At 52.3% G+C, this 23,409-nt stretch overlaps 1 protein-coding gene across 1 annotated transcript; it reads right to left on the minus strand.

Annotated features, from left to right (window-relative positions):
- Positions 1-264: 264 nt before the first annotated feature.
- RETREG2 (reticulophagy regulator family member 2) lies at positions 265-18,870 on the minus strand (the record flags this gene model as incomplete). Its single annotated transcript, XM_034785455.1, is given in 8 exon segments — positions 265-4,327; positions 5,402-5,537; positions 6,722-6,816; positions 7,258-7,395; positions 9,266-9,350; positions 10,897-11,032; positions 11,893-11,923; positions 18,764-18,870. Coding segments are annotated over 8 exon segments (1,447 nt in total), but the record flags the coding sequence as incomplete, so codon positions are not given.
- Positions 18,871-23,409: the final 4,539 nt, after the last annotated feature.

The raw sequence follows: 23,409 nt of genomic DNA on the forward strand, positions 1-23,409 counted from the left end.
GCTGGGCAGGAGAGGAGAATCCAAGCTGGTAGCCAGCCGGCTCTGCCCCACCCCAAGACGTTACCTCCCTCGGGGGGCCTGCTCACACCACCCCGCAGCTGATCCGAGCCTCGCTGCTAGCTCTGCTCTGCAGGTACAGTACCGCCCCGACAGACATCTCCCGCCAGGGTGAAAAGAAGTGATTTCTCCCCCATGCCTGGCACTGAATGTCAGACGGGCACCCCACGCGAGGAGAGCAAGACAAGCTAGAAAGACTCCATCACATACAGCCAACAAACTTTATTGCCCAGAACTTTCTCCTCTAACATTTTTTTGTTTTTATTTTTTATTACAAATTCTACATTTTGCTTTTAAATATAGCCATAGAATGAACACTGGTTACAAGGACCCCTCCCCCTTTTCCTGGATGTTCTTAGGAAGAGATTAACACATTTTTATTACCAGGTCTCCTGCAGACCTACCAGCAATGAAAAGCCACCCACGGCTACCAGCACTGGTGCCTCAAATTCTCTTGCGGACATAGTGCTCAGGGAGAGAGTGGGCATATGAGCACAAGCATACAAGATCCCTTCCCCTCCCCCCATCCTGAAAGAAAATTTGGGGTCCAAATTATTGTGACCCATTTGTGCTCCTACCGTGCAACAATGCCTTGGTTAGCGATATGTGGCAGCCTGTTCACTGGATACGTTGGCGGGGGCTTTTTGGAACAACGTTAGCACCATTTGAACGTGGGTGGCTGCCACGTGGGCCATGCACACAACCCTGTAGCCCGCAGGATGCTGCGCTGCGCCTGGGATTCCCAATGCAATGCAGGACAAGGAGGCCGACATTTTGCTTTGGCAGCCTACCAGGAGCTTATCTAATTTACATCCAAGCAGACTGCAGCCACCCTCCTGAGACAGGGTGTTCTCCGAGGCAGTGCACTGCTTGCTAGGGCTACACTGCTGTGGTAAAGGGGGTGAGAACAGGCTCCATTTGGGCCAGCTTGGCATTCGTTGGGCTAGGAGGAGGTTTTCGGGAAATGCCTCTATATTATCTACTCAATAAATAATTTAACGCTTCCCAAACCTGGGATTTGAAAGCAGATCGTCCTAGCTCGAAAGAGGCCAGGAGGGGCTACCATTAAAGAATTCATAGACCCACAAGCCACCACGCCCATGGAATGTTCCATTGAGCAGGGAAGTCATACAGAGTGTAGAAGTGTCCAGCTAGTCCATGCTTTGAACAGTCAAACAGTGACAGAGCTACCAACGCCTCTGGAGTCTGCCCTGTCCCACACAAACAGGGAAGGGGGTGGGGGGAGATCAGCGCACACACAATACAGGGGGACAGCCGAAGCCCAGCTTCAACTGCGGTCGTGGGGCCAGAGAACTCTCCAAAATGCTCTGCCCAAGGGGTGTAGCAAAGACGTCACTGGGCCTCTGCTCCCATCCCCTGGTTATCTCAGCCCTCTGATCTCAGGAGAGTTTTCTGAATTTAAAAGCTCTGCTGTCAGTTATGAGAAATCCAGTCAAGGGGCTGCGCCTGGGTGCGTGATGAGCTGACCGTCTCAGCTCTGGAAGAGAGAGTGCTGGCTGGGGGCAGGGAAGCACAGCAAGGCATCCTGCCTCTCCACTCAGGCTAGACAGACTCTCTCCCTGGGCCCATATTCCGGGGACTGGTGGCCACGGGCATGCAGCCTCTCACTTTCCATACGTTTCTCGACTGCAGCACCCTAAGTAAGAGTTGATAGGAGAGGCTGCAACAGCCCTGTACATAAATAAAATTCCCACTCCTCCACTTCCTCACGCAGCAGGGTCTACGGGCAATGAGGACACAGAGACCCTGAGCGGTAACGCTTGGGCAGTCTCAGCCAGACCCCGGGGTACATTAAGACAGTACGGGGGTTACGAAAGTGAGAGGGATTGGACGTACTAGGTGTGACGACAGACAGGACTCCAGGCAGCCTTGCTCTTGGGCGTGTTGGCCTATATGCCCGAGGCAGAGCCCGAAGTTCCACTCCCCACCATTTCACAGAGGCCTTTGCACATACGCTGTCTGTGCGGACAGAGCTAGCCCGACCAGGCCCAGAACGTCCAAGGGGACGTGCTGAGCCGTCACACGCTGGCTGAGCCCTTGCTGCTGGGCTGTGCACAGAAGCTGCCAAGTCAGTTTACAGCTCCCCCTTAGAGTCAGTAGAGCCTCTCCTGTTCCCCTGCCAGAGCTACGGCCAAGGACGCCCATTCCCTGCTCCAGGAACACAACAGGAGCCATTCTGGGCAGGGACTAGAGCTAGGATGGCCTGTGGCTGCGATACAGGGAGCAGTGCCTCCTGCTGGAAGCGAGATCAGAACCTAGTGCACGGTGTACACTGGGACAGTCCCAGGAAGCGCTGGGTACCCAACTGGGCTAGAATGGGAGGTGCTTCCAAAGGCCCTGCTTGAGAGGACAAGATCTGAGGCGGCTCTTCCGTCCCTCGCACTGCCCTGACAGCTCCCAGACGCAGCGAGGGCAGCCTGCCAGAGGAGGAGCAGGTTCACCGGGCAGCAGTGAATGATCCTGTGCTGGGACTGGAACGGAGATGCCAAGTGCTCACAGCAGGGACACGGGTTACGAGGGACGAGGTGGTAGAGCGAGTTGTATTGGCCCAGCCTTGGGCGTGGGAGGGGGCACTTGGGATGTAAAGTGCAGTAAGAGATTGCAGAACACCGCCTAAAAACAGCCTTTAGTTATCAAAAAAATTAGATTGGGGGGGGTCCCTCTCACACAATTACTGTCTGCGCAGCCCCTCCGACTAGAGCCACAAAACAGTCTCACCCATAAAACAATCAGACGCTTCTCCGCTGCACAAGCCACCAGAAAGCCAGCCAGCTGCCACAGCGAGACACTAGACAAGAGGAAGCAGCACTCGGGGGTCTGGCTTGGTCACGCTTATTTAGAGCACGAGGGTTTGAGGAGCCGTCTGTGTGCCGCAGAGTTAAAGACAGGAGCGAACCGGGGCAAGGAACAACTGGTCCAGACCTGGAAGCTGCTCCGTTCACAGCAGTGGTCTCCGGGCCAGACACCCAGGGAAATACCCGATGCTAGGTTTGATGGAGAGGCTACTACAGTCTGCCATCTGCCTCACAGGCCCCTTCCTGCATCCACCCACCTTTTCCTTGCTGGTAGGAAGCGGCCTGCCTCTGCTCTTCCCCGCACCCGGAGATCGGAGCTGTATTTCCTTTCCCTCCCCCCATCCAGCTCAACCAAAGACAGTTAAAATTATTTACACTTTTAGCCATTTAAAAACCCACTAAACTACGCTTGCCTCTGTCCTGCTGGGGATGTGGGATAGCAGCAGCTACGTCTAGCTCAGTACTCTGCGTGCACAACGAAAGCCAAACAGAAGACAGACCAAAATACTGCACCATCACTAGGAAGCTTTTGCTGGGGTTGGGGTTACAGCTGCGGCCTGGTTCCTCTCCTCACTCAGACCGAGGAAGGCTGGGCTGGGCAGGCTGGGTTATTCCGACAGCACATGAACACAGCCGTTTTGCCACCCTGGTCAACACGAATCTCTCACTGCAGGAGTCCGTCCATCCTTCCGTCCTTCCAGGGAGGACGAGGAAAGAGGGGGCGACAGAGACGACCTAAGACAAAGACGCCGCTGCCCCCGCCTCCTCTGCATCCTCTGGCTTTGGCAGCTGGGAGGAAGCTGGAACTGGAGGGACGGGCGATTCCTGCACTTCCTGCTCTCCTCCAAGCCCCATCTCTACATCCATTTGCTCCAGCTCCCTCTGATCCAGTAGCTCAAAGTCATCCACTTCCCCCTCCTCCTCCAGGGGAGCTGCAGTCTCCATCCCCACCACCTCGGTCTCTGACAGCTGTGCCTGGAAGTTCAGTCTCTCTTCGGGCTCAGTGGGGAGGAACTCGGAGAGGGAGGGCCCCTCACTAGCTTCAGAGGAGCGCAGCAGGGCCGAGAGGGTGTTCTGCACCACCGTGGTGATGGCAGTGGTGACAATCTCCTCGCTTAGCACATCGATGCGGATGCCCAGGCCGGGGGCAGCAGCCGTCTGCGGCTCTGCGCCGCCTGGCGCCACCTGCCCGTTCCCATTGAAGTGCGTATTTACAAAATGGAGAGGAGAAGCTAGATGGAGAACGGAGAGGTCAGAGTCCACAGCTTCCTTCTCCACAGAGTCCAGCTCGTGGGTAGCATGGGCAAGCTCAGGGCCCAGTGGCACCCCGAAGGCATCGTCGTCGCTTTGTGGCCCCAGGTCTCTGGAATGATACTCTTCTATGGAGGGGAACTCTGCCAGGTCCTTGGCGAAGGACTCCTCCGGCTCACTGTGCAGGCTCTGCTGGTCCAGGTCTGAAAGGCACAGCCAGGCAATGGCATTAGCAGCAGCTCTCGGGTGCTTCTCCCGCTCTCCAGTCCCAGGCCCTTAGGCCCGGGCTGCGCGTCTGCCTGCCCCAGCTGATCTTTGCCCCCTGGGCTGCTCCATCCTGCTTAGTGTGGAAGCAGGGGGTGCCCTGCATTCCACGAGACGAGTGCTTGAAGGAACATGGGTTTGGATTCAAGCTCCTGCACAATTCAGCTCCTTCCTGCCTAGGAGCCACCTCCCTTCACTCTGCCCCACATGTGGGGCGTGCACAGCAGGTGGCTCAGCTGACCATCCCCTTCTTGCTATCCTCCACCTGCCACGGGGCCTGTTCACGCCTACAGCCCCTGTCACACTTCCACCTTCTCCCCCTTCAATCCCTCCTCCAACCCACCCCCAAGTGTCTGACGAGCTACACTCCCAGTGCCCACAACTTCTCCTGCACACACCCAGCCAGCCCCGTGATCCTGTCGTCACCACCACACAGCCCTCATGGGAGCCAGCGAGTGCTGCGGGGCAAGGCCTCTGCCTTTGTTTTGTACAATGCCACACACAGCTTGGGCACCAGAGCACACGTCAGCACTTGGCCGGGCTTGCCTGCCTCTCTGCTCATTGGCAGAGCCTTTGAGGACCGTGCTGCCTCCCTCTCCAGAGTTACAGGGTAGTGCATGGAGCGGGATCATCCAGGCAGCAGAGATCAGACAGCTGGAGCAGTCACGGAAGCTGTGCTGCGGCTAAGGCCTCCCTCCCCGCCCAAGGCAGCAACTGGACAGAGCCCAGCCTCACGGGGGCTGGACTAGCAGCCCGGCTAGGAGAGTTTCAAACTCCAGTAATGACAACACACAGACTCCCAGCCCAGTGATGGGGGAGATGGGGCATGCCACCTTCACTGCCAAGTGAGGGTCTCCTGGGTCCCTTCTGGCCCTTTCCCCTGCAAACAGCCTGGTTCTCCCCCTGCCCTCCAGGGGCCTGTCCCAGATCCAGGGGCGGGGAAGGGACAGTGATGGCCGGTTCCTACCAGACAGCTGTTTCAGGACAATGCGTGGGGTGAGGGTGGGAATTACCTTCAGACACATCAGTCAGCTGCGGGGTGGTGGCCCTGGAGACAGAGAAGCCCCCGCTCTCCAGGATGGAAGCCTCCTCATCAGAGAGCTCAGAGTCGGTAATCGCCAGCGCTAGTGCTGTCTTCTTCACATCCACCTGTGGCGGAGGAGAGCAGAGGGGACAGTTAGCTTTGGGTGCCCGGCTGGCAGCACTCCCTGCTGGTTCCTCTGCACAGACCGGAGCCGCAGGGGCAGAAGGTATCTGCCAGGTGAACTGTTACACGGGTTCTCACGCTGTCCAGGCAGGGGGCTGGGCACTGTCCAGGCACAGACTCACCCGTGCTGCTCCTGGAGTGAGCGCGGGTGGGTTTGCGTCCTGCCAGCGCCCAACATGGAGGGCCCAGTGGAAAGCACGTGTGTAACTCCTGCGAGCCCTAGAAATCCCCACAGCAGGGGATTCTCCCCCATCCTGTGGTGGCTATAGGGTGACCAGACAGCAAATGTGAAAAATCGGGACAGGGGTTGGGGGTAATAGGAGCCTATATAAGAAAAAGACCCCAAAATCGGGACTGTCCCTATAAAATCGGGACATCTGGTCACCCTAGGTGGCTACAGCACTGTTGCAAAGGGCAGGGACCCCTTTCACACCAGTGCCAACAGGCCATACCAAAAAGGACATCCATACACGCAGCAGCAGAGGGCACTGCAGATACTTTCACATGACCCAAAGCTTCCCACCTCCCAGCCCAGCTTCTCCTTCCACTGGCAGCTGCAGCAAAACCAGACGCCTGCCCTGATCACCCCATCAGCGTGGAAATAAACGGGACTACACATCTCCCATCTACTGAGCAAGAGCAAGTGGCGGGGAACAGCTCCATGACCCTTTACCCTGGGCGTGATCAGGGTTCCAGGAAATAGCAAGCCGTCTGCACCACCAGCACCGCTGCCTGCAGGCCGGCAGAGACAGGAGCAGTGTGACTCCCTGCAGAGCCCATCGGGGCTACTCTAGTCACTGGCTCGAGGGGGCAGGGCGAGCAGGCAGAGCATTGCCTTACTCCAGCTCCCTGGGCTTTGCACTCCACCACACTGCTCCCGGGGCCACCTGACAAGCAGGCTCTCGGTGACAGCCCCTCCATAGAGGCAGCTCGCACCCCTCCCTTAGCACCCCCTGGTGACTTTCCAACCCCGGCCAGGGCCCAGAGGCCAGGGCCGACTTGCACCGCTCTGCTGCTGGTTACCAGTGTGGCTGCATTCTGACCAACCCTCTGTTCCTGGCTCTCTGGGGAGGTGCTGGCAGGGAGGAGAGGGCTATCTACCGCACGGCTCCTCTGCAGCCCTTACCACCGGGGAGTAGCCAGACAGCTCCGCCTCGCTCTCACTCTCGGTCTCTGCCATTGGCTCATCGCCAGCCATGGGTTCACTCTTTCCTTGGCGCTCTGTGTGGGGAAATGGAAGAAATGTCACTGAGCGGCACTGGGCTCAGAATCCTGGAAAGGGGAGGGAAGGAGCTGCGGGGTCCCGTCTAGGCCATCCCCACCCCAGGCCAGCTTTGTTCCCTTCAGCCCCTTCGCTAGAGTTCTGCCTGGCCCAGTTAAGCATTCCAAGTAATGGGGCTCTCACCCCTCCCCCAGGAACCCCTTTCACTGCTTGACAGGTCACTGCCAAGCAGTCTCTCCCCGTACTCCCAATACTCAGCCTACATTTTCCTTTGCTCAGTTTTTCCCCCCCCTCACCCCTAGGATGACCCTCCCCCCCCCCGCTATCCTCCCCTCCCTCGGGGATGCCATTTCTTGGGCGTTCCACACCGATTCCGACTTGCCAGTGCTGTTTTCCCAGCCGGCCAAGGCAGAGAGAACAGAGAAAAGGCATTGCCTTACTTCTCTTCTCGTGCTTCAGGTGCAGGGTCTCTGCTTTCATACTGTAGTCCAGTTTCATCAGGACAGGTTCCAGCCGCGTGTACATCCGCTGGATCAGCTCATGGTAAACCACCAACGGCCACAGCAGAATGCTGAGCACTGGAAACGCAGAGAGAACCCGGAACACGTTAGCCATTCGGAAAGGGGTCAGTAAGACAGAAAATATCACAACATCACTACTATATAAATCCATGGCACGCCCACACCTTGAATACTGCAGGCACTTCTAGTCACCTGAGCAAAACAAAAGATATACTAGAATTGGGAAAGGTGCAGAGAAGGGCAACAAAAATGAGGAGGGGTGTGGAACAGCTCCCATCTGAGGAGAGAACAAACAGACTGGGACTGTTCATCTCGGAAAAGAGATCACTAAGGGGGGTACGACAGAGGTCTATACGATGGTGGCTGGTGTGGAGAGAGCGAATCGGGAAGTGTTATTTGCCCCTTCCCATAACACAGGAACCAGGGGTCACCCAATGAAATGAGTAGACAGCAGGTTTAAAACAAACATAAGGAAGTACTTCTTCAGTCAACCTGTGGAACTCACTGCGAGGGGATGTTGTAAAGGCCAAAACTATAACTGGGTTACAAAAAGAACTAGAGAAGTTCCTGGAAGATAGGTCCATCAATGGCTCTTAACTAAAATGGCCAGAGGTGCAACCCCAGGCTCCCAGTGTCCCTAAAACCTCTGATGGCCCGAAGCTGGGACTGGATGACAGGGGGGATAGATCAGTTGATAATTGCCCTGTTCTGTTCATTCGCTGTGAAGCACCTGGTATTGGCCACTGTCAGAGACAGGATACGGGGCTGGGTGGACCTTTGGTCTGACTCACTGTGGCCGCTCTTACACTAGGAAAGGAACAATAGGCCAATTCTCCCAGTAGCCAGGCCCATAAGCACCAGGAATGGAACCTCATGTCAGCTGAAGAGCAGTCTGATGGCACTGGCTTCCCCCTTACAGGTCGGCCAATGCACCTCACTCCTGATCTGCAGCACCGCCCTATTATTCCAGGGCTGCTTTCATCCACAGACAGCTTTGCCAATGCACAGCAGTCCTTCCCTGTGATACCCCTGCTATTACAAACCTGAACTCTCTGTAGCGCAGTCAACACACCTCATTCCTGACCTCGGAGCTGGAGCTATAGCTGGAGGCTAATTCAAGTGACCGACTTCTGAAAGGGCAGCAGCAGCCTAGGACGTACAAGCAAGGCTGTGCCCCAATTGGAAGCCAGTGTGCCCAACACCTGAGTGAGCCGATAAGCTAACACGGCCACTGGAGCAGGGGAAGAGTAAACAGATCAGCATTCCAAGTTTCCAAACTGTGGTTCTGACTATATAATGAAGTTCTTTAGGGTGATCTTAAGAGAGCCAAGTACTTACATTTCCTTCCGATTTTACCTCCTGCTGCCCGTAACGTTTTGGGAAGGTTGAATACACATTCGCTTTCCCCAGCAATTTTTTCCTTTCAAACCTGGCAGACATGGACTTGTTCTCTGTTGAAGTTTCAGAGTGACACCGCATTTCTCTGCTTCCCTGCAGGAACACCTGCTTCACTGAGCATGTTAGAGAGACCGGGCGGGTGAGGAAATCTCTTTTATTGGACCAACACCTCGCCCACCTTGTCTCTCTAACACCATGGCCAACACACCTACAGGTATACTGCATATAATCACCGAGCACGTAGAACGGTGCAGATCTGGGAAGAGGGTTCACTGGTTGACCGTGGCTCCCTCTTCTGGCTTTGTGCAGTACTGCATCACACTGCAGGTCCTACATAAACAGTATGCTAGCAAATGACCTGAGGCAGCAGGGAGGTGAGGGGTTATGCATCTCACTTTAACTGGTATGGGCTGTGGGATATGGGCTGTGGGATATGAAAGAATCGTGAGCACACTTCTACCAGCGTATCAAATGATTCAGGCAAGTCATGACTAGTCTCAGTTGACACCAAGGGGCCACTTATACTCACAGATGATGGAGGAGATCATTATGCCCGGAACATAGTGTCCGACCATAGCCAGGATCAGGCACCCCGAACAGACCCTCGCACAGAACTGGGGAAACAAAGAGGTGAGGGATGAACAAAACAACAGACAAGAGGCAAAGACGCCATCCCTGCAGCTGGGGCAAGAGACGCGCTCGGCGCCATTTCTCACCTTAAAACATTGTAACGCAAATTTAATAAACAAAAGCCTGATTCAACCCAATGGCTTATTCTGGCCTAGATTTGTGCTGAGCTCCCGGTACTAATAGTCAGAACTCAAACTTCCCAGCCCTGGGGGAAGCTGAGTGAAGTGCAAAAAAGCAAGTCAGTGTAGATGAGACCTAGGGAAACCTAAGAACCTGTGACCACCCCTCCGCCCCCCGACCAAAGAAGCTTTATGGGAATGTCCTAAACTGTCTCACTTCTGAAGTTCAACAAGGCCTCCTGGAAGTAAGATAGGATAGATTATAATTAGGCATTAGATAGTGCTGTTCATTTGTAGATTAACATTGTATAGAGGAGTCTTTACTGTCCCTCCCGTTACCCAGATGGGGAAACTGAGGCATAGAGCAGTTAGATGATTTGTTCACAATCCAGGGTGCCCTGCCCACCCCCTGGTATGGCTCATCTGGAGTTGGTGGGTGTGTGACCGTCCAGCCCAGACTCTTCTGCTCTTTGCAAGGGGCACAGGCCCGTCTCCCGGGTTAGATGACGGTTCTAGTGTCCTGGAGGTCTGTCAAAGAGACCAGGGCTGGAGAGACCGGTGCTCAGCGTGAGCGGAAATGCTGGTTGGCCAAGTAAAGGAAGCCATATAGGAGAGTTTGGGGCACTCGGAGTCTCATCTTCTAACTAATTCAAGCTCAACACTAGAGGACACCAGACTAAGTTTATGGCATCTGTCTTGAGTTGCTTTCTCTCCCTCTTCTGGCTGAATATTGTAACTGTGGAGTCACCTGTCTGAGAAGCGGGTATAGCCAGCAGTGGAAATATAGTAAAACCCCCACTTGTTTCTATAACTTGAGCGCACTGGAGTCTGCCAAGTCTGCTGCAAAGGTAGCCTCGGTGGATGTCATTGATCTTCGGTGATGTTGAGGACCTAATAGAGGCCAGGACCAAGACCTGGCTACGAAGAGGTAATTCCTCTCCAGACGACATCTGGCACATCCATCAACCCCTAGGTTTATGCCAGATTCTTTCACGCATTCAGGAGCCCTGAGCACCACTGCACGATGGGTGTGGAGAACAGCAGCTTGAGGGTGCTGCTTGCAAAACAGCTTCCAGCGCTGAACGGAGCCTACGACAGGGCAAAAGCCATAATCGGACGAACTTCCGACTCGGTCTATAACTCAAGGAACAAAGAGCTGGCCATTCCCATAAGGGGTTACGCTTGGCCCCAGCTCACAGGTGCTGGGAACACAATTATTCGTTAGCAAAGCTTCCCTTTCCTGAAGTCTGGGCAGGGTGGGATGCAAGAAGGACACCCGCAATCATCAGTGAAGGGCTGGAACAGTGAAAATCTTGCCCTAAGATTCCTCCCACCCCCCAGGTCATCTGAGGAGCCCCTGACTACAAGAGGAACACCTCCAGCAGAGGGGGAGTGGCATGGCCCAAGTTACCTTGGCAGGGTTTTGCCTCTTGTACTGTAGCAGCTCCAGCAGGTACAAGCGGAAGGTGACCCAGCTCTCAGCCAGGCAGTAGCACAGCTCGGGGACGCTGAGGAGGTGGGGCTGTGCTCCGGCTGTCACGCTCTCACTAGAGAAACAGATACCAGTGTAAGAGGACAAACCTTCAACGCACCCCACTTCACTTGGGGGTACAGCAGCCATAGGGAAGCAGGGCTCTCTATCCAGGGCTTCATAATACTGGGGTACATCTCAAATTTAACTTCACTAATGACGCCTCTCTGCTTTGCCCACCCCACCCCACTCCAACCTCAAACAGGGTCTGACGAGGGACAGCTGAACCATGCTGAAAGAGCAGGGGCCCAGGCACCTTGCTGCAAAACACAGCACCTCCTTGCAAATAGCAACATCCCCATGTCACAGGTCAAGAGGCAAAACCATCAGAGCTGGGATTAAACCTCAGGGAGCTCCTAGCAGCCAGTCCTGGGTAACAAACGCCCTGCAATGCTGGGTGACCGTGCTGCCCATAACCAATGGCTAAGCACTGGGGGCCGGAAGCATGCAATTACAGGTGGTGCATGTACTCTACAAAAGCCAATCCCAGGGATTTCCTTCTCTCTGGGGATTCTTAAAATAGCTTGGGACAGATCTGCTTTGCCTGAGCGTTGGGGAAAATCCTGGACATTCCGAGTGCCAGACGCACGCAGACATTTGAAGGGGATCAAGGTTTCCTGGAATCTCAAAATGCTGTTCCTGCGCAAATGAAGCAAACGGCTGCCACTGCGGGAGCATTGCAAACCCTGCTGTGTGTCAGCTAAAGAACAGGCATTTCAGGAACCATGCTCACAAACACACTGCAGTGTGAGTGGGGAGCAATCCTGAGCATGGGCAAAGGAGGGGGGCCAGGCAGAGAGAAGGACAGACAAGATCACCACGCTGACCTCACCACCCCCGCTGCCCCCTGTCCTCAGAGGGCACAAGCGAGCCTACCTGTCCCCTCCCGGCTCCTCCGAGGGCTGCGCTGTAGGGACAGAGCAAGAGAGACTCGTTAGCCAAGTGAAAAATAAGACACGACAGCTTAATTGCTAGGAGCTGAGCAGAGAATTAGCCAAGGATCTCCCTGCACGTAGGAACCAGGCTAGAGTTGGCTGTTGGGTTTGCACATGTTTACGTGCAGAGAGAAGCGGGAACGCTTCCTGGTAAAGGTTCGCTTTCAACACCAGAGTGGCCGAAGCATTGCACACAGCCCAGATTCAGCCCCCAGAGGTCTCTAATGGGGCCAGTGGCTGCGCTTGTCTCAGACCCCAGCAGGAAACGCAGTCAGGCCACAGATTCCATCTCCACTAGGGACACCAGTACAGACTGACCTGGAGTCCTGAATGCTGGGCCTGTCGTTTCCATAGGCTGCAAGCCCGTATTAAAGACAAGAGCAGCTGCACTCTCAGGTGCGTCCCCTGAACTCCTCACAAGGCACCAATGAGCTTCCGAGCTGGGCAACATAGGAGCTCAGAGGCTGTTTGAAAACCGAACAGCGAAGTCCCTGAACACGGTTCATAGGACGCCCTGGGCTGTCAGCTACGTGCTGCATTTTCGTTAGCACCTGCCACCCTAGAGTCCTCTGTGGAGAGTGTTCCGAGTAGGCTCCTCTCTGCAAGTCATGGCAGGATGTTTGCAGGGAGGGGGATGTTTTTAGCATGCAACTGGGTACCAAATAGCACAGACCTGCTGTATAATTCACGAGTTGCGGGTTCCTGGGTGTAACTATGTCCTGCTGGCGGCACTGACCCCACTGGGAAATCGACATTATTTACTATTTGTCCTACCAAGGTGCCCAGGGCCCCACTGTACTGATGCAAGTCAGGCTACTGGAGGCTTGGGAATCTGACAAATGCTGACTGGCTGAGACATCTCTCCAGCCCAGTTTGGGACACAGACTCAGGGACAACGAAGCAGGGCTTCTGTGCAGCGCTGAAGGCATTTCCTGATGCTTGCACAATTCCAAACTCCCACGGGATTTTTTCCCTCAAACATCCAAAAAGTGCAATACAAATAAAGGGCCGTTGTCAGCCGAATTTAGGCCTGGAATTCAAGCTGTATGCAAAACACAGGTTCCCAAACCCTGTATGAACAGAAAGGCTTTGGAATCTCTCCCTGGAGTCTTGTCAACCAGGAAGTGGAAGTGGCTGGTCTAGTCCAGTCTCACTCAGGGGCGACTATGTTTTTTGCCGCCCCAAGCACGGCAGTCAGGCGGCCTTCGGCACCACGCCAGCGGGCAGTCCGCTGGGCACACGGATTCGGCGGCATTTCTGTGGGTGATCTGCCGGTCCTGCGCCTTCGGTGTACCCGCCGCCGAATTGCCGCTGAAACTGTGGCACCGACGGACTTCCCACAAGCATGCCGCCGATGACTGCCTGTCTGCCACCCTCACAGCAACCGGCAGGCCGCCCCCTGTGGCTTGCTGCACTGGTGCCTGGAGCCGCCCCTGGTCTCACTCCCCAGCCGAGTGAGATGCAAAAAGGAAACAAGCATTCTTCCCCGGGGTGAATGCTAAGTGAGACTTGGACTTCTCAGACTTAACTCTCTCCAGTGGTCCTGACGCAGAGATGGAAGCTGTTCTTCTTAACAGATTTGTTCGCTGTACACTGTCCTAGCAATGACAGCGGTGGGCAAGTCAGTCAAACTCTTCCCTTTGCTGTAAGCGCCAAACTGCCAGGCTCCTGAGCGGTGCACTGGAGCGGGAGACAGCGTGCGGAGGCGAGGAGGCAATCCTTTCAGTCTGTGACCCAGATTCCCATAATCAGCCCAGTCGCTCTCCTTGCCGGTCTGCATTCTGGCGGCTATTTGATCAGCTCAGCGGTCACACACCGAGAGCCATGGGTTTTCTGCCACAGCATGAGATGTAAGCATCATTCATTCAGCCGTTTTGCTGTGCTGGGCGTCTACCTCTCTCTTGTAGTGGAAGCAAAAACGCTTGCTGTCTATCCCATCTCCATGCTGAGACGTCTCAAAGGTGCTGCTGCATCAGCACAGAGAAATCCAGCTCTCGGAGGGGCAGCTGCCACCTGCACTATGCCAAGATCGCTCTGGAAGTTGTGTTTGGCACCGGCATTTTTTGTTGTTTGCTGCATTAAGTGGTAGCGCCTGCACTGTTATTGTACAAGTGATAGTGCGCTGCCACTTCTCCTATTTTCTGAGGCATAGCACCAGGGCTGTGGAATTCCCCAGTGCCACAAGCAATGGTAGAGTGCCAATCTATGGCAATGGAGGGTGTGACAGGTTCCCCCTGGGGTGCCACATGACTGGTGAATATTGGGGGGCAGGGTGTCACAGAGGGAATGAGAAGACTCCTTCCAGAACTGCTGACTCCAAATGATTTTGAAATCAGCTCCAAATCAATGGTGGCTCTGGGAGATGCAGAACGGCAGCACATTTTGGGTGTCTACCGCAGCCGACCAGAGCGCCACCAAAATCCACTGGTAGAGAACAATCAGCACGTCGCACAGAGTTAGGATCTTCTGCAGATATTGCCATATTTGGCAAATTCAAGCTCTCGTTTAAAATTAGTACACCAGACCCTCGCTAGAATGCAGGATTTTGGATCCATGCGTGGTCCCGTGTTCCTACGGATTCCAATGAAGGTAATTAAATTTGGGATTCCCGCGCTATAAGCGAATTCGCGCTATATAGACGCACGTTCTAGCGAGGGTCCGCTGTAGTTTCCATCCCTTCTTACAGAAGCACAGTCTGCGTGCTGCCCACCCCGATGCAGTGCAGAGCCTAGAGAAGGATTACATTCACCACAAAGCTGGAGAGAGCTTCACACAGGAGCTGGGACCACTCAAATGAGCAAGTTTTTAAATCCCCACTCTCCTTACTGAGCTATCATCCGCCATCATCCCACTTAAATCAGTGGGAAGTTAGAGAGTGTATTCAGGACAGCCAGCTGGCCTTAAACATCTGTCCAGAACAGTAATGTCTGCTGACATTTCACGATAAACATTTATATACGTCTACAACCCAGTGTAAACACAGCTTGACACACCCGATTGCATCTAAGAGACGCGACTGCCAGTATTCAGGTCAGGTGATGGCGCCTGCGGTTCTCAGCTCTTAGAAATTCCCAGTGCAAACTCGGCTAGAAAGCAGGTCCCCTTTTTAAAAGAGCACCAGGCATTCATTTGTGTCCCAGTTATTGTCCATACAGAATGCAGCTACTGAGTCAGGCCTCCACTCTGGTGCTGGAGTGTGACTTGAGGGGTTTTCCAGTCACAAGAAGATCTGGACCCTGGGAGAAGTGAACTTCATGGGTGGAGGCAGAGGTGTTAACCCCCAGATGCAGCTCTTCCTACTCCTAGCCAGTCACATACTCTATTCAAATCCCTCCTTGTACACTTATGCATAGAGTTTAAATATCAAGACAAAAAAAAGAACGTGGGAATGATCTGCACCTCCTCCAGCTCTACCTGCTGTCTGGTCAGCCAGTGGATTGTGGTTCCAGTTTGGTCTAACAGACCACAAGATCCTCGGGGCAAGTGTCTCTCTCGGTTTTGTACAGTGCTCCAGTAACGATCCTTATTTGATCCTCATTGCAGGAAGCACCTTCATGTTACTGGGACATTCCAAGAGTTAGTTTTGAATGGAAAGAAGGGGAAGTGGCTATGTTTGGTGTAGGTACATGGCTACAGAGCACAGAATGCACCCATTCCATTCGGATACGACTCCTAACATGCTGTGCTTCTCTGTGCTCATGTTGTGGTCCATGATTGTGGCGGGTGAGTCACTGAAGAATAAAAGCTGATGTTTCGTACCAGCTTTCATCCACAAGTGGAATTACTGAGGACGTTCAGTCTCCCATGATGCTCCAGACTGAGACCTACTGGTTTTGAGGAGTGTGTGTATATATGTCGAAACTCTTCCAGGTGCCGTACTGACCCGTTTCTTGCTCTGCAGGAAATACGAAGCATGAAGCTCCCAGGCTGCCATTCTGTGTTTGAACTGGAGGCCAGACTCCGACAAGAGCCGTTACATGCTCAGCTGTGGCACATCGCACTAGGAGGCCCCTTGGTGCCAGAACATGGCTCTTCCCTTGCAGGAGCTAAGGCCATTTGGTACAATGGACTACACGGAAATCCAGGTTGTGACCTAAGTGGGTAAATCAAGAAGGTGATTTGCCCTTTGCTGGCAGCACAGAGACCAGCGAGGGGACAGAACAGCCCAGGGACTGGTTTTAGATGAAACCGGTGGGGAAGAAAGCAACTCCGAGAGAAGCAGTTCTGTCCAGCAACAGGCAGTACAAGAGGACAGCGGATGTGCATCAGGCTATAGCACTGAGAGTCAAGGACATGGGATCGGTCTTTGGCTCCCGCACTGCTTCGTGTTCTAGAACTATCCCAGCATTGCTTTCTGTTTGCCAGGGGAGAAGGTGATGGCTTTAGTTCTGGTCGTTTTTGACGGAAAAAAGACTTCCCCTCTCCCACCTCTGCAAGACCGTTATAAAGGGCAGCCCGAATTCTGTAAACAAAAGGATTTAACAAGCCTAATGCAAATAGGCATTTTGGAGGATTGGGGGGTATTTTAAACATTTAAACTCTTCCCTGCAGTGTTGGAAAAACAGCATCAGGCTAGTGTTCGAGAAACTGGCCAGTCTTGTTTCACTGCCCAAGCTGAACGAAGTGCACAGAGTAAACAAACAGCATCAAGAATGAAGAGATTAATACAACTGAAAGAATGTTTGCAGCCTAGATAATCTTATCAGGGCTGCATGTGAGAGCTCTTTAAGTCACCACCCTAGCAGGTTACATCTAGCCCATCTTTCTCTCTCTCTCTCACACATGCACGCACGGGCCCCCTCTTGTACAAAACTGTTTCCCAAGTCTATTCATTTAATAAATTTAGCTGAAGGAGGGGCTCAAACTAGATGGCAACCAATCACACCTTGTTTGAATAGTCTTCCTTGCTGCTACTCTGAGGCCTGGGGTACACCTAAAACTTAGCTCAACCTAGCTACCTTGCTCAGGGGTGTGAATTTTCCACACCTGTGAGAGACATCGTTAAGCCCACCTTAGCCCTGGTATAGACATCTCTATCCCAGTAGAATTCTCCCGGTGACCTACCCATCGCTTCTCGAGATTGTGGATTTACTGCAGCAATGGAGACACCTCTTCTGTCACTGCAGCGAGCGTCTATACTACAGCGGCATAGCTGCAGCAATTGTAGTGTAGTCCTAGCCTGAGTCTGATGTTGACAGAGTCCCCACAATACATTGGCCAAGATGTGCAAGACGGTCCCTGTTACCTACTAGCTGGAAGCCAGACGATGGGTCGTACAAATACAATAACCTAGCCATAGGTCATACAGCTGTGTTCACTGCCATTGTCCTCTCCGCTACCCTGTTGCAGCCGGAAACGGCTGTATCCAGTTTTGACTGTTCCTGATGGAGTGCAGGCCTATCTCCTGGATAACGACAATGAGGTGATTGTACTCAGCCGGGGATAAGCACATCGGTTTTGACTGTTATGTTATTGGCAGTGTACACTCGTGTCTGGAATCTGCCTCTCACCCTCTGCATTGTGTTTAGAAGGAACCATTAGGAAAAGGCTAGATAATAAGACAGACAATATCATAATGCCACTATATAAATCAATGGTACGCTCGCACCTTGACTACTGCATGAAGTTCTGGTCACCCCATCTCAAAAAAGAGGTATTATAATTGAAAAAAGGATAGAGGAGAGTAACAAAAAACAATTAGGGATATGGAACAGCTTCTGTATGAAGAGAGATTAAAATGAATGACCGGGACTGTTCAGCTTAGAAAAGAGACAACTAAGGGGGGATACGATAGAGATCTATAAAATCATGACTGATGTGGAGAAGGCGAACAGGGAAGCGTTATTTACCTCTTCACATAACAGAAGAGCCAAGGGTCACCCAATGAAATTAACCAGCAGCAGGTTTAAAACAAACATACGTAAGTATTTCTGCGCACAACGCACAGTCAACCTGTGGAACTCATTGCTAGGGGATGTTGTGAAGGCCAAAACTATAACTGGGTCCAAAAAAGAATTGGATAAGTTCATGGAGGGAAGGTCCAGCACTGGCTATTAGCCAAGATGGTCAGGGTAACAACGCCATGCTCTGGGTGTCCCTAAACCTCTGACTGTCAGACACTGGGACTGGACGAGAGTAGATGGATCACTTGCTAATTGCCCTGTTCTGTTCACTCTCCCTACTGATCTGGCACTGGCCACTGTGGGAAGACAGGCTACTGGACTAGCTGGACCACTGGTCTGACCCAGGATGGCTGTTCCTATGGAAAGGACAGTACCGCGCACTGTTTGACACAGAGCCCTGGAAGCTGAAGAACTCTGTTCAGAAAAAGGAAGGATTAACAAAGTGACGTTGGTTCAGAGAACCTGAGCTCTGAGGAGTTTCTCATCTGAATTGGCAGAGGAGACCCAGAGTCAGAATAATCCTAGTGTTGAGCAGAAACACACTGTACCACCCCAGTCACTGTCCTTTTGACATGCGTATCCAAGTTAGCTGGGCCTCGCCAGGCCCCATCAAACTGAACGGCTGTCAACAGTTCTATCAATCCCCAGACAGACATTCTGACTGCACCAGCCACCGTTGCCTCCTATTTGCACACGCTCCAACCCGCCAAGGAGCCTGCCCAAGCTGGTTTGTGGATTTGAGCACTCTCAATGCAACTGGGGCAGTAGCTGCAGAACAAGGCCCTGAAGGAAGGGAAGGAGGGGACCTACAGTACCCATAACGGTCAGGGAATACCAGCATTTGTCCACGACGCGGCACTTGTAACCTCATCCCATGATTTCCCAGCTACAAAAATATGCATCACCTACCAGAGAAGTCAAACAGGAACCTGGGCTTCCACCTCTCCAGCAAGAGAATTCCAAGCAGAGAGATGCTGAGGAGAAAGAGAGGCCGCAGAGAAGTGGAGGAAAACAACCTGGGAAACCAAACAGAGCCGTTATTAGCTGGTGCACTGGGAAGAAAACTGCGAGCCCCTGTTACTAAGATGAATCCATAACTGCGGCTTTGTGGGCAGACGGACTTCCCGCTCTGTGCCAGAGTTCCTTCCCCCGCTGTAGAATAAGGAGAGCTGCACAGGTACAAATCCTCACAGCGCAACACACTGTACATGCAAATTGTTATAACTGACTCTTTAGGAGGTGCGCTGGGAAGACCAGCTCAGTTTTGAAAAGAGCTGTGGTGACAGATGATACATCGGTTTCTAAACCATCGTCAGAGAGCATTAGATGGCAACAGAAACAGATCCAGAATCTGTTTCCAAACATTAGTTCTTTTGCTGGTCCTCTCCCCCCCGATCCAAGCATGGGTCACATGCAGCATGTGGCCCTGCCACTCACCTGATGTAGATGGATTGGAACCCAGGCTCTTCCGTCTCCCTCACTGACATTCTGGCCTGTACCCAACAGCCCCAGAGATCCATGCTCACCCCTAGCTAGAGGGGCTGTCTCCTCCCAACACTTCATAAATTCAACAGTAAAAGCTGCTCATGAAACATGCCACCCCCCAACTCCAGTCCCATTTGTCTTGGTTTTCTCACCTCCCGGCAGCAAGCAAAGAAAGGTTAACCAGAGCCCGTCAACCCCATCCTTGGGCCAGCCACGGGCTGAAGAGGGAGTATTATACTCCTCGCCTGCTATGCTTTCAGTCTGAAAGTGCTCTCAGCCCAGGGAGCACAAAACCACACTTAGCTTCACCTTGCTAGAAACACTTATCAAGAGACTAACCTCAAATAGGGAAGTGCACTAGAAATACAGACTAGGTAACCAGGAGGTGCACGCATCTCACTGTGCAGAGCGACAGAGAGCTGAACTCCAGGGTAAACCAAAGAATCAGAAGTTAGAGAGCTCAGAAGAGAGATTAGGTTTTATCAAGGGCCACGCAAAACAACCTCCCTTTCCCTTCAGTGGGGCCAAGACAGAACTGTTCCCATCTCTTCCCTTGGGGTGAGGATTCTACGGCTAGAAACATACCAGCTCAGGAAGCTTTTCCTACAGTTCACCTTCAATGTCTCTTTTCTGAATTTCAGCTCATAATCTCCAATTATAGCCCGTGGGACTATACTCAGGCCTTCCCCCACCTGCGGCAATTAAACCATTCTGTGTCCCACACCCCATTTTAATCCACTGTAATTGTTACTTAGCCAAACTAGACACATTTAGCTCCTTTAATCTTTCCTCATACATCAGTCTCCCAAACACACCAGCGTCACAGCACAGCTCCAGCTTCAAAGCTCTGCTCTGGATTTACCCTCTAAATTCAGCACATTAGTTCATAGTCATTTAAGGAGATGCATATGATGCAAGTTTCCAGCTGGGTAATTTTAAGGAAGAGGGAACAGTAATAGAAGATGATTTAAATGAGTGACTGGTCAAGTATCTTTTTTCTTCCCATAATTTTAGATTCAATTGTTCATTGTTTTGGCATCTAAAAAAAACCAAGATTTTCTGACCGATTTTGCCCTTTTCTGTCTGGAAGACCACAGACTGAATGAACATTTTGCCAAAAAACCGGACTCACTGTTTACATGAGTAAACAGGATGTTTTTCATTCCAGTCCACAGCTTGGTTCTGCCACTCATCCTCCAAATTTGTTAATGCTGCTGCTGTAAGTGTGGGGGAGGAAACAGGCAGGCACAGGGCGGGATGGAAGGAATGTGCCAGGACAGAAATACAGAGCAGCTATTGGCTTAGCAAGAGATCAAGGTCCCCAAACACTGAGCTTAATTAGTGGAGGGGCCGAGGTGGAATGTAGCACCTCCTTCCAGCCCAGAACATTACTAGGGTTACTAACCTACTGTGACCATGGGATGAAGTGCACTAATTTAACTAGAAACATGCCTGGGCGAGGCTCCAATTAGCTACAGCTGCCAACAGGAGCAAGCACTTTATCATCATAGGCCAAATCCTGTAGAACCCCTTGGCACCTCCCTGGTAGCAGGGAGAGGCCTGTTTGTGCTTGTCAAAGGAAAGCAGCAGGGTTACTCCAGGCTAAACACAAGCCACACAATTCTGTGTTATGGACTGTATGACCTCATCTTGAATACAGAAGTGTAGCCCATGGACCAAGGGGGCATTAGATAAACAGAACATCTGTGCAGGGGCCTCCTCTTTGGACAAGATGGAGTACTGTATGCTGGGACCCCTACTACCAATGGTTTGCACCTCCATACCCAGGGCAGATGCAAAGGACTGTTTTATGCAAGCTAGATGCCAGCTGGTAAGATGTCAGTGTAACTCCTAGATGGACGCATTTTGGATGTTCCCATACTGAAGGGTATTTGCTGCTTCATCCTCCCTCCCTGCCTCACGATACCGTTGATGTTTTACAGTCTCCCACATTAGGTACATTCCCCCTGTGCACTTCTCTTGGGATTAACTAAAAAATGGCAATCACATCAGCTATTAAACACATGCAGTAGGGACAGAGAAGAGTCTTGTACTTTGGTTTTTTAAAAATATTTTGGAGAATTTTAATTCTCAGAAAAGATGAGACTTTGTACTAGGAAAGGTAGTATAAGCTCTCACCACCCCACTCTAGCAGCACCTCTCCAGTGTGAGGCACAGACACCATTAATTAATTCTGGAGTCCTCAAGACAGCTCGGCTAATGCACCTCAATCCTAACCTGCAGCATCTTCCATTAATGCAGCCCTGGATCATTCTAGCTCAGGGGTAGGCAACCTATTGCATGTGTGCCAAAGGTGACACGCGAGCTGATTTTCAGTGGCACTCACACTGCCCGGGTCCTGGCCACCGGTCCGGGGGGCTCTGCATTTTATTTAATTTTAAATGAAGCTTCTTAAACATTTTAAAAACCTTATTTACTTTACATACAACAATAGTTTCGTTATATATTATAGACTTATAGAAAAAGATCTTCTAAAAAAGTTAAAATGCATTACTGGCACGCGAAACCTTAAATCAGAGTGAATAAATGAAGACGTGGCACAGCACTTCTGAAAGGTTGCTGACCCCTGTTCTACCTGCTGCTAACATTGCTAGACATGGCAATGATTTTGCGGTATGGCAGTAACTCAATTTCCTTTCCCTTTCCATTGCTCGCATTATCTTGTAAACATCTGCATGCAACTGCCCACAATGGTTTTCTAGCTTTGCACTTTACCCACTGTTCTCACACACATTCTGCTCTGAGAAAGTCATGAGATTTGCCCTGATTTAGCCTGCAGGATGCTTTGGGGAGAGCGGGTCATTCTAGGCTTTGTTTTAGTCTCCCCTCAAGCCTCCCTCACATCAGACCATCCAGGTTCTTGGAAGACGTCCCAAAGTGTGTTTAGAAACGCTGTTCTGTAATGAGGTTCTACAGAACATCACTTGACATTCCATTTGCACTTCAGACCAGGAATTGTAGATTTCTTTAAAGATCATGAGGAGAATACACCCTGGCAATCGATCGATGCATGAGAGAATTATAGAACTGGGCACTGAACTGCTCACACCCAGCTTTATACTGGCCAGGAAGCCAAAGGAAACTGGCTGATTGGCCTCGAACTGGGGACATGGGAACTCTGCCCAACTCACATAGACAACTTGCCAGGAGTTCCAAGGATCCCCTAAATTTAAATAAAATGGATCAGCCCTCTGAGACGACCAGTGACATCACATGATACCTTATCTTGGGCTATGCAGCCTGGCTGCACCTTGAGATCTACAGCTCCACTAGCTGCACCTTAGAGAAGAGGGCAACAGCAGGGCACAGTGCAGAGCTCCATGGACCACATTTCTTTCTGTCCTACAACAGGGTTGCACTTGTCCCTGTGCAGAAGTGATACTGCAGTCAGTCCCCTAGGGAGAAGGTGAAAAACACTCGTTTCACCCAGATCTAAAGCAACACCAGTTTTTCCTGAACAAGCACAGTAGCACTGACCAAGCTCCGGAGAGAATTCCAACTCTCCCACCACAGCAGCATCACCATGAGATGGCATATGTGAGGAAGGGACAAGGCAGGGACGAGAACCTACACTGAGGCAGAGAGCCCCACTCTCCACAAATGGACAAGATTTGTAACACTTCTCAGAGAAACAGTCTGAGCAGCATCTGGTTTTCTGGGCGGTTTCTGCTGCTTTCCGACCTTGCGTTCCAATGGGAACAATCAACTGAGGTACCAGGAGACAAGGAAGAGGAGAACAGCACTGCGTGAAATCCTTACAAAACAACTCGGAAGATGCACTTCAACAGAAGCATCACTGCGGGGCTGAATTCCCCTACCCCACCGTCCCTCCAGAGCTAGAGTGTGAACGGCCAGGCCCCGCAGCTCACAGCGACACGGACCTGGGCAGGAACCAGGGACCCGGCATCAGCATCACCCCTAGCAGCATTTAGTGCCAGTTAGCGGGGATCTCCCCCGCTCACACTGCGGGGGCCCCCAAATCCCCAGCGCCCTAACCCCCCTTGGCCCCCCCCGCCTCAGACCCCCCCCCAGCCTCAGACCCCCCCTGT

Source organism: Trachemys scripta, chromosome 11 (genome assembly GCF_013100865.1).
Source record: "Trachemys scripta elegans isolate TJP31775 chromosome 11, CAS_Tse_1.0, whole genome shotgun sequence".
Taxonomy (NCBI): domain Eukaryota; kingdom Metazoa; phylum Chordata; order Testudines; family Emydidae; genus Trachemys; species Trachemys scripta.